This window comes from Lampetra fluviatilis, chromosome 29, assembly GCF_964198595.1.
Source record: "Lampetra fluviatilis chromosome 29, kcLamFluv1.1, whole genome shotgun sequence".
Classification (NCBI taxonomy): Eukaryota; Metazoa; Chordata; class Hyperoartia; order Petromyzontiformes; family Petromyzontidae; genus Lampetra; species Lampetra fluviatilis.
In genome coordinates, this window is record NC_136303.1 from 1,062,176 (window position 1) to 1,073,649 (window position 11,474).

The 11,474-nt window shown below is 54.5% G+C and overlaps 1 protein-coding gene across 1 annotated transcript; it reads left to right on the plus strand.

Annotated features, from left to right (window-relative positions):
• The first annotated feature begins 6,304 nt into the window (after positions 1 to 6,304).
• LOC144943038 (uncharacterized) lies at positions 6,305 to 11,193 on the plus strand. Its single transcript, XM_078870205.1, has 2 exons — positions 6,305 to 6,722; positions 10,537 to 11,193. Exons 1-2 carry the CDS (start codon positions 6,376 to 6,378, stop codon positions 10,640 to 10,642), a joined length of 453 nt encoding a protein of 150 aa, XP_078726331.1. The 5' UTR covers positions 6,305 to 6,375; the 3' UTR covers positions 10,643 to 11,193.
• The last annotated feature ends 281 nt before the right edge of the window (positions 11,194 to 11,474 follow it).

The window sequence follows — 11,474 nt, forward strand, 5'->3', positions numbered from 1 at the left end:
AAAACCGTGTTTAAGGAAACAACAATAACGGGACGGAGTTTGTGGCCTAACATGGGAGCCACGACCTGCTGTCACTGTGCCACAAGATCTCAAGCACCTCATCCTCTGAGAAGCTCGGAGCCTCAGGGTGGATGGATATCACATCGCGTGGCTCCTGCTTCGAAGCAGCAGGCAGACCTCAGCAGTTTCTGTGCGAATGGGCCTGCAGTAATTCTTCCGAGTAGTTCTCTCATTACAGCCTCGTGAAATGGTTGCCAGGGACTCCCCACTGTGTTCTATCGACTCTCGGGTCCTTGTGGCTTGGCACGATGGTGGCCCACGCCTGTGATCCACGGCCTTGGAGGGCAAGGAGGTTTTTGTGGATAATGGCGACGTTTTAAGTCCTTACATTTTTTCTTCCCTGCCCCCTTGTGCAATTAATTACAATTTCCCGATCGACATCTTGTCCCGAGATGAAGAATCCACTTGGAAATCTCGCAGAGCGAAAAGCCCCCAAGTATCAGGCAGTGGCTCGTGGGAGGGCAATTTTCACGACAAATCATTCGAGCGACTTTCTTCATCCTTGACGCGTTGGTGGGGTGGACTTACCAACGCACCCTCTATGACGTTAAGCACACTCGACTAAAGTCGTTATTTAGACTTCTTAGAAGAGGCATTCATAAAAAGAAAGTGTAAAAGTAAAAAACTAATTTTTTCGCGTGTGTGCAGTTATTGGTAACCGAAGAACAGGATTGATTAATCATGGGTGGCTGAAAACCTGGATTCAAATCCAAGATCACAGTGAAGCCGACCCAGCGCTCTGATCATTGAGCCATCAGCCACACCTGGGATTCACTCACTCATCGCATTTTTGACAAACATCCCAATTCTATTCTCGCGCATGATGATGGCAGCAGCAGCAATATTTTCGAGAGATGAATGCCAATTGTCGAGGTCTGCTGCTGGTCACGACGAGAGGGCTTCGGCAGAGACAGGGTTCGCGTCGTTTTGTTGTTTCTCCTCGTCCGTTGAATGAGTGCAGACTCCAATGGTTTACTATGGCTACAATAGCACTGACTGTAGCTTGTGTGTATGTTGAAGTTTTTTCGCACCGTACGTAGCCAGCCACGATATTCAGAGGCGCGCGGGGTGGACAACAAACGACACAAACATCAGTTCTAAAGAAATGAGTTTTATGGCTTGTAACATCCAAATGCATGACCGTCTTGAAAATGAGTCTTGTGAATCGGGGATGCTTTCTCGATTAAACAAACAAATGCCACAATTATTATGATAACAGTCTTCACAACATTTTAGGGACAGCGGCTGAGTTCAGCTTTTTAAAGGACAAATGTATTGTTTGATAGGAGATTTTAGCGCAACAGTGAAGAACGGCGCTCACCGCATGGACAGCTGATTACGTAATGTGTGTTTGAGACACATACAAGGGTGGAAGTTGACTGTGCCCTTCGGTGTGGGCGTGAAGGGCAGTGTGCCCACGTGCTCTGCTCCAGTGCAGCTCTGATCAAGAAGGCCGGAGCTGCTACCCCTGATGAGTGGACGGTAGCTCTTTGAGTGAAATCAGTTTAATTACCTACCCCCCCTCCAATTTCCCAGGGCCACAAATGGAAAGCAAATGTGAAAAACCGTAGGAAGATCCATTGCAGATTCATTAAAGTGTTTAAATCGTGCACTTTCACCAGCCACTCCCATCACACGGCTTTCGTGCATTGATGCGGTTTTGGGGGTTGGAAGCCTGCGGTGTTTTACAAGGAGCTGACCGAGCGTGCACGCAGAGACACGATTCACAGCGCCCTTTCGGAGTCTGTGGTCTTGTTCCTGTCGCTTGTTCCCACTGGGCCGGGGGAGTGTTGCAGATAAACCGGGTCGTGTGTACGATAAATGCCCCTTTGATTGTTTACATGTTCAATGGAACTTCGATATAACCCTATTAGGCTGTCCACACAATAAGTATTTACACAATCCATCGGGGCCCGCGGCTGTTTGGGGGGTGAGTAAATTGAGCAGCGTTGATTCAGTCGGAGGGGAAAAAAAAACCTCTGAACCGGTTCCGACACAACTTTGTCTCACCCGCAGGGTCAGAGGCCTGCCGGAATCATTGCCAGACGCTCAAGGCAAGGACGCCAACTCCTCCGAGACGTGGGTCCCATCTCGACGCGAACCCACACGACACGCAATGCAAGAGAATCATTGGGGTCGTCGTGGAGAATGTAAAACGCATAATTCGGTTAGCACGTACTATTTCTTTTACTACGTTTATTTTACACACTTAGCTATATTGTTTTTTTGCAGAAGCAGCCTGGCCACAAATGATCGTTCCACGAAGCGGCTTATCACGTGGAAATTTATAGCAGCCAAATTGATCTAAACGCGTGATGTTGATTCTAAATGTGGAGGGGAAAAACCGGAAGACCCGGAGAAAAATCCACGTGACCACGGGGAGAGAGAGAGGGAGAGACACGCAAACTCAAAATATACAGGGATCAGGGTCGGGATCGAACCCACAACACCCTGTATACCAGGCGAGGGAGTTAACGCCTCGCCACCACGTGATGTAATACAAGTACGTCTTACCCAACTGTGTGGGTTGCTGTTGCACGCTCGCGTTCATCTCACAGGTTTTTGTTCTTGTACCTCGGCTTCGTAAGAGGGCGCAGATTGAGGTTCTGAACAGCGCCGAGGCCCAATCCGACGTTACGTTGTCAAAGGCAAGGCGAGCGTAGATGTGCAGCACAACGACGAATGCTATTCTGCGCTGGCTTCTGCTACTCAGCAAAAAAAAAAGGAATTGGCCCCAAATCGTCAACAAACCCGCACGCTCGACGAGGTTTTTCCGGATCGTGAAACAACACGAGGGCGTTTTGCTTGGTCGCGTGTTTTGTGTGCGTGTGACCTTTGGGGTCTCTTCCGTGATGCCACAGCGAGCGGTCCGACACTCAACCGCCGCGCAACATTCTCTGCATCTTTACCGGAGCCCTTCGCAATTAAGCGGGCTTTGGTTTTTTGAGATTTATTTTTTAAGGCCACTTAGCTGCCCTAGAACATTGCAGCGTTGTTTACAGCTGTTTAGACTCGTCGGCTTACTTAAAGGCTGTTTATTTATGTATTTCTTTACGATTTGGTCGGTTTGATGCACTGCAGCTGCCTGCACCTCTCTCTCTTGGCGTTGGTATGCGCACAGGTCAGAGGCCAAGCACAAAAAACCCGCTCAGCCCACCGCGGTCTGAGATGCCTCGCGTCTTGATTTTTCATTTTTTGTCTGAGAGTGGAGGAGGGTGGAGGGCGGGAGCGGTGGGGGCCTCCAGACGGTTGCCGATCGCGGCAGCGAGAATCTCTCTCTCTCGTCGTTTTGCTTCACGGTTCATTGGTTCTAACACCGCGCTCAATCCCATCCCGTCCATCGTTTCACAGTCAACCAAACCCTTATTTCTTTAACAGGCGCCTTTCTCAGAAACCAGGGCATCTGTACGTCAATTGTGATTTTTTTTTCAGTACAACTTGAAAACTGTGAAATTAGAATAGTGGCTAGACTAACAGCCTAAACCAAACCCGCGCACTGTGCAGACGCAATGCTAATGTTCATATTTAAATGCCAGGCTGAGCACGTGTCCTCACACCACCGCTTCAGCACAGGGCGGAGTGGCTGTGGAGTGATTATCGCATAGCGCTAAACAACCGCCCACCTAAGTTCTAATCCTGGCCATGGTTTTAATATAGCGGTGAATGATACTGGTAGGAACCTCCTGGTTACATCAGCCCACAGGGGATTATTGTGTCCGTCCGTCCGTCGTGCAGGGAGGGGCTGGGTGGGGAGGGAGGGGCTGGGTGGGGAGGGTGGGGCTGGGTGGGGAGGGGCTGGTCACCCCGTGGTGCCCTTATAAAACTCAACGTTTAACATACTCACGCCGGCTTGTGCCCGCCCTCACAGTCGGCCATATTTGCGGAATACACCACGCCGCTGTTGACCCTGGCCATTGACCGAGCAACCCAACGTTCCTACCAGCTCCCTCCACAGGAACGTGTTAATCTAAGCTCAGTCTGGGTGCTGGTTTTCACCAAGCCCGCATGAATCAGGGTGGTGAAGTATGGTCAAACAATCCTCTTGACCGCATTGGCATGGGGAGACACAGAATACCGTATATGATCAAACTCGGGCAGTCAGGTTGTTTGCAAAGTGTTCTAACCACTGCACCACCACTCCTCCTTCTGTACACAGATTATAACCATCATCCAGAATAAGTTACACAATATTTGGTGCGTTTGGTATGATGAGCATGTGTTTCTATCATATATCTTCATTCTCGGGTTACTTATATAAACTACAGTAACCCTTGCCAGCTGAGACATTATACACAGAGTGCCTTGTAGAAAGGAGGATTATCAGACCCACAGAAAGAAAGATCACTTCTGAATTGTGATGTAACAAACTTTCAAGTCGATGATGATTTTCAAGGTGTGCATCTGATTAGAAAGGAGACCGATATGTTGGTCTGCGCCGAGTGCAGAGGACTTTGAATATTCGTGACCTCTCAACGGCTTTCATTGTGCCGTGACAAATACATTAAACAATAATATGTTTTTTAATCCATCAGCTTATCGGCTTTCTAGACCACCTATTATACAGTAGCAGCAGCGAGAGAACTCGGCACCGGTTCAACCTTCCAGGTCTTATCAGCAGCGCACGCAAACGCCACTGGGGATACGGGGACGTTACTGGAAAGAGCTCTCCGACTGCTAACCACGGGGGGGGGGGGGGTGTGTTACACAAGCAGAGCATTGTATTCATTCCGATAATGCGTCGTTGTGGAGAATCATGCGTAAACTCGCATACTTTACGTGCAGACCGCTGCTCTGTGGCTTAACGTATTGTAGGGCTGTTACAGAGAGCCCGTTATGCATGGCAGCCTATGGTAAACAAGCACAGTGGGCGGGGCTACGTCAGTGCACGGGCAGGTGCCCTCTACGACGTCCGCGCTTCGGACGTTACGATCCCCCGGGGCCCCACCCCTCAGGGAGGGGGGTGTATAAAAGGGGAATGTATCGGGGGGCTCGGGAGTGTTGTGTGAGCTAAGAAGAGGAGACGGAAGACGTCCTAGATAGAGCCCTGGTCTCCCCCTGGCACGCCGTCCTTATCAGGACCGCGCAGGCTCGAGCCAGTGGCGTGGTACCAGAGCCAGAGCCAGTGCTGGTCTGGACTCTGGGTACCGGGCCCGACTGACCAGTGTCGGGCCAAGATAGCCTCCCCTAGCCCATTAGAGGAGGACTCAGAGGCAGGCTAGGGTTAGCCTAGAGGTGTGTCCTCAGATAGACGGGTGAGGGGGCCGATACCCCCTCAGTGTGTATGTCACAACGTGTGGTGTTAAATAAACAAGTGTGCCTCCAACTCCGGTGTGAACGAGTCATAAGCGTTACTACATCTGGCGTCAGAAGTGAAACAAAGTACGAACATGGATACACGCCGGACGACTCGAGTCGGAGTACCAGGAGCAGAGGACACCGCTGCAGTTGGAGAGCCCGAGACGGCTGAAGATGCCATCGAGCAGCCGGGGCTGGGTGCATCCACGCCACAGCAGCTGGAGGAAGGGGAGCCGTCGACGGAGGGGCTGAGGCAGGCGCACGCGAAGCTGGCCGAGCTGCTGTACGCCGCAGCCGCCATGCTCGATAACATCACACGGCTGGGGGCTGCGGGACCGCCACGAGGCGACAGCAGCCAACGACCACAGCGCCTTCCCGCCATTTCAACGGAGCAACATTTTGAAACTCCCGCCATCGCCGCAGCTGCTGTTGAGGGCGTGGCCGCTCTAAGCATCGCGTCCAACGGCGGGAGTACAGTACCTGCCGCGTCACCACGGGTGCGACCGGCGATGCCATCGCTGCTTCGGGCCGACGCTGAGTCGAGTGAGGGAGACGAGGGAGCGCGATCGTCCTCTGCAGCCGCTGCCTTACATCAGCAACTGCCGCCGCTCAATGAATTTGTGGGCGAGGAGGGCGACTGGGGCGGCTTCCAGCGGCGCTTCCTCGCTCACCAGGAGATGGCACAGTGGACAGACGCCGAGGCTCTCCGAGCACTGCCAGCACTCCTCGACAGCGACGCCCTCGCCACACTAACATCGGCAACGAAGGAGAGGCGTTCCACGCTGCGGGAGGCGATGCAAGTGCTGTCCGCTGTGTATGGGCCACCATCGGACTGTCGTCAACTCTTTTACGATCGCCAGCGGGGGACGAAGGAGTCGCCCCTGGCGTACCGTACAAGCCTCCTGGCGCTGGCAAAGGAAGCCTTTCCACGAATGGACGACGAGGGGATCGACGCCATGGTGACAGAAAAGATACTTTTGCTGGCGGACGACTTAGACATCGTCATTGTCGCACAGGACGATGCAGAAATGTGCTCCCTCCAAGCGGCCCGTCTCCTCCACGCAAACCTGTCCTCTCAATGACGGAAGGCCAGCAAGGCGGCGAGCGGGCGCGCCGTCGCTGCGGCCACCCTCCCGGCGGAAGAGGTTTGCGCCATCAACCATCGACGGCAGCACGGAGCGGGAGCGCGGGGGGACCGGGCCGGTTCAAGCCATCTACAACGTCCATCGTCGCCACCAGCGCTTCCACGCTGCTACAACTGCGGCATCCGGGGCCACGTCGCCTCGGGGTGCCGCTCTCCTCGGCAGCGCGGGACGACACCTCAACGGGACGCCGGCCCTCGTCACAAGCTCCACCATCATAATCCGGCGAGTCGCGGCACCCCTCACGTTTGGCCCACGCACACGCCCGTCGCACACTTAAACACCGCAGCGAAGGGGGGGCCAATATCGCGTACCATGGCACCAACACGCACCGCTCTGGGTACTCACATTGAACCCAGCCAGTGGTCCGTGTTGGCCCATCGGGTTGTAGCCGCGTCGTCGGGGTCGTCGGCCGTTGTGGGTCACATCGATGGGGTGGAGGTTCGCATCTTGGTCGATACAGGAGCATCGGCGACCATTATTTCGGAGTTGATTTATAACATTCTCCCTGCCCAGAGCCGTCCTTTGATGCCTGTTAATGTGCCATTCTTTGCTGCTAACGGGGGTTCACTTGGCATCATCGGACAAATTCGAGCCCAAATTTGTGTCGGGGATATTAAATTATCTGGGCCGATTTTTGTTTCCTCCTCGCTGGCGGTTCCGTGCCTGCTGGGGACGGATTTCCTGGCCAAAATGCCGATTAGGATATTAATCGACCAGGGATGCATTGAGCTCCCATCGGGCCGACGCATGGCGTTTTTGCCATCCCCCGCTACGAGCCGGACGGCGTTCGCGACGGTGCCGGCGTTCGTAGATAGAACGGTGCGCGTTCCTCCGGGGGCGCAAATGTTAATTCCTTTGAGACTTCGGCGGCCCTTCGCTAAGGGCATTGGGGCTCAAGGGGTTTTGCTGGGACCGTCTAGGGCCGGGGTCAGTGGACCTAATTTACTCCCGGCCCAGACCATAGTGAGAGGGGATGGAGAACCCTTCATCGCGGTCCTCAATGTGGGCTCGCAGACGGTGGTGGTCCCACAGGGGACCGTGCTTGCTCACGCAACGCCGGTGCCCTATGAGGAACCCGTCGCGAGTCATGTCGGCGCTGCCCCTGCACCGCGACCACATTCAGACAGCGATGAAGGGTGGCTCGAGGCGCTTTGCGCGGGATCGACGGACCTGTCAAATTTAGAGCGCCAACGTCTTAAGACACTACTGAGGGAATTTTCCGACGTTTTCAGTCGGGATAAATACGATTTGGGCTGCACTCATCTGCTGCGTCACCATATTGATACGGGTGACAGCGCGCCAATACGCCAAAATCCTTTTCGGTTGAGTCCCGCCGAAAAGGACCATGTCAAATCGGCTGTTGATGACATGCTAGCCGCCGACATAATTTCTCCCTCCAACAGCCCTTGGGGAGCGCCGATCGTCCTGGTTAAGAAGCAGGACGGTTCGTTGCGGTTTTGCGTTGACTTTCGGCGCCTTAATAAAATTACGGTTGCCGACGCATACCCGCTCCCACGGATGGACGAATCGCTTGACGCCTTGGCGGGAGCGCGATTCTTCTCCACATTGGACTTACTTTCGGGATTCTGGCAGCTTCCTCTGGACGATGATTCAAAGCCTAAAACTGCTTTCCGTACTCCGCACGGCCTGTTTCAATTCAACCGGTTGCCGATGGGCTTACACTCAGCGCCGGCAACTTTCCAGCGGTTGATGGAATTGGTTTTGGCTGGATTGCAATGGGAGTCGTGCCTGATTTATTTGGATGACGTCATTGTCTTTGGCAAAACTTTTGAGGAACATCTCCAGAGGTTGCGGGCGGTTTTCCTAAAGATGCGGGCTGCTAATTTGAAATTTAAGCCCCAAAAATGCCATTTGTTACGCGAGTCGGTGCGTTATTTGGGGCACATCGTGGGGCGCTCAGGTATTTCTACCGATCCCGCCAAAACGCAGTGTGTAAGCTCCTGGCCGACTCCCACCTCAGTGGGAGAGGTTAGGAGTTTTATTGGGTTTGCGTCGTATTATAGACGCTTCGTCGCTAATTTTGCGACTATCGCCAAACCCCTACATGCTTTAACATCTAAAGGGGTTCGGTTTTGCTGGGGTCAGGAGGAGGAGGCTGCTTTTTGCTCCCTTCGGGATGCTTTGGTAAACGCTCCTCCCCTGATTTACCCTGATTTTTCAAAACCGTTCTTGCTCGACACCGATGCGAGCAACACGGGCATTGGGGGCGTGCTCTCCCAGGTGGTTGACGGCGTGGAACATGTGGTTGCGTACGGCAGTCGGGTGTTGTCTCCAGCGGAGCAACGGTATTGTGTCACCCGTAGGGAACTGTTGGCAATTGTCCATTTCGTCCAACAGTATCGCCCATATCTGTACGGTCGGCATTTCACCGTCCGAACAGATCATGCGGCACTGCAGTACGCCCTGAGGGTCCAACAGCCATCGGGACAATTGTCCCGATGGTTGGAGGTCCTCCAGGATTACGATTTCCAAACCACATACCGTAAGGGCGTTCGCCACACCAACGCGGACGCTCTGTCACGCTTGCCAACCACCTCCGAGTGTGCATGCCTCCTGGGATCTGGACGTTGCAGGCCTCCAGGGGACACATCGGTACCTGTCTTGGCGGCCGCCAACGACGACGATGCAATGGTTCCTAATTCGATCGAACAACAGGGCAAAGATTCCCTGTTGGGGTTGCCCGTCATTGAATGGGGGCGCCTCCAGATGGAGGATGTCTCCCTCCTCGGGTGGCGACGTCGCGTTGGCGGTGCGGCGGGGGGAAAAAGAGGTGGTTCCGACGCATGGGAAATGTGCCAAGGTCTGCTAATGCATTGGGACGGGAAGTCACGTCGACATCGGCTGGTTGTCCCTACTGGGTTGCGGGGTAGGGTGGTATGGGCCGCTCATGAGCGCCTCCTACACCTGGGGACCCAAAAGACTCTCGCCTTGCTGCAACTTGATTTTTACTGGCCTGGCATGACGAGGGATGTGGGGGATTTGTTGGGATCGTGCCCTCAATGTGCACAACGCAAACCGCCGGCACGGGAGTCTAACCCGCCCTTGCAATCGATCAAAGTGTCCAGGATAAACGAGCTGGTCGCTCTGGACATTTTGGGACCATTCCCCGCCACCCCCAGAGAGAATAGATATTTGCTGACGGGTGTCGAGTATTTTACACGCTGGCCTATGGCCTGGCCTTTGGCCAACCAGTCGGCAGCAGCCATCGTGGAGGCCTTTGTTCAGGGTTATGTCCTGGACAAAGGTGCTCCGGAGAGGCTGCTGACCGACCAGGGCAGAAATTTTTCCGGTAAACTACTCAGACAAGTCTGCGATCTCCTGGGCACAAAGAAAATTCGGACCTCCCCATATCACCCACAAACTGACGGGATGGTCGAACGTTTGCATCGCACCATCTCGTCCATGTTATCACAACAAGTTTCGGACTCACAAACGGATTGGGACCTACAAATTCAGGGGGTCTTGGCGGCGTACCGGATGGCACCCCATGCGGCTACGGGGTTTTCTCCCTTTTACCTCATGTACGGCCGAGAACCAGACCCGCCTGTTCGTGCCCAGTTGCGGATCCCCGTGCCGCAGGGAAAAACTAATCTGGCTGACCACGTTAAATTTAATCTGGACAAATTGACCGAGGCACGGGATGCTGCAATGCAAAACTCTGACCTCCGTCAGAAGGCAAATGAGCGCCTCAGATTGAGTCGAGCGCACATGCTGCAGTGGAAGCCGGGGGACAAGGCATGGTTGCACTGCCCCCAGGTGCCACTGGCAACCTCCTCTAAACTTGTGCGGCCGTGGCGGGGCCCTGTGGAAGTGGTGGAGGTGTTACGTCCGCAGTGCGTGCGCATCAAGTGGGGGAAGCGGCGATGGTTCGTGCACCCCTCCAGATTAAAACCCTTCGCTGCGGTACACAACCCCACTTCACACGCGCGTGGCCAAACGTGTGGGGGGTCGGCCGACTTGCTGGGTCCGTCTCTGTCGCTCTCACCTAATGCCTTGCCGGCTGTGCCACCTTCAGGGGCATCAGGAGTGACGGGCTCACGCCCGATCACCCCTCCTGCGGATACCGAGGGTCACGCGGAGTCAGAGGAATGCTCACCTCAAGACGGACAGTCGCCACCTGATGGTCCGCCACGCGGGGTTACCCCGTGTGAGGGGCCCGCTGCAAGGACGCGCGCTAAAATGCGCAAACTGTTGTGAGGCCGGAAAATGTGTACATAGCTGTTGTGTTTATTGGCTGTTGTGTGGATGGTGTGTTTCCCGCTCCTCGGATGTACATATGTTGGGTTCACCGTTTGTTGTGTGTGCGGGGTGGGTTCCCTGCTGGTTGTATATAAGCTGTTTTTTTTACGGAATTCGTATTTATTCGGGGGGGTGCGACGGGTTGTTTCTCATCTTGTTGTTGTGTCTTGTTCTGGTTCCTGTTATGGTTCAAAAATAGTGAGGCACACGTCAGGGGGTGAAGGCACCTTTATTGTCAAATTTTGTATGTTGGCAGCCGGGACGGCTGCATGCTATGTGGGGGGGAGTGATGTAGGGCTGTTACAGAGAGCCCGTTATGCATGGCAGCCTATGGTAAACAAGCACAGTGGGCGGGGCTACGTCAGTGCACGGGCAGGTGCCCTCTACGACGTCCGCGCTTCGGACGTTACGATCCCCCGGGGCCCCACCCCTCAGGGAGGGGGGTGTATAAAAGGGGAATGTATCGGGGGGCTCGGGAGTGTTGTGTGAGCTAAGAAGAGGAGACGGAAGACGTCCTAGATAGAGCCCTGGTCTCCCCCTGGCACGCCGTCCTTATCAGGACCGCGCAGGCTCGAGCCAGTGGCGTGGTACCAGAGCCAGAGCCAGTGCTGGTCTGGACTCTGGGTACCGGGCCCGACTGACCAGTGTCGGGCCAAGATAGCCTCCCCTAGCCCATTAGAGGAGGACTCAGAGGCAGGCTAGGGTTAGCCTAGA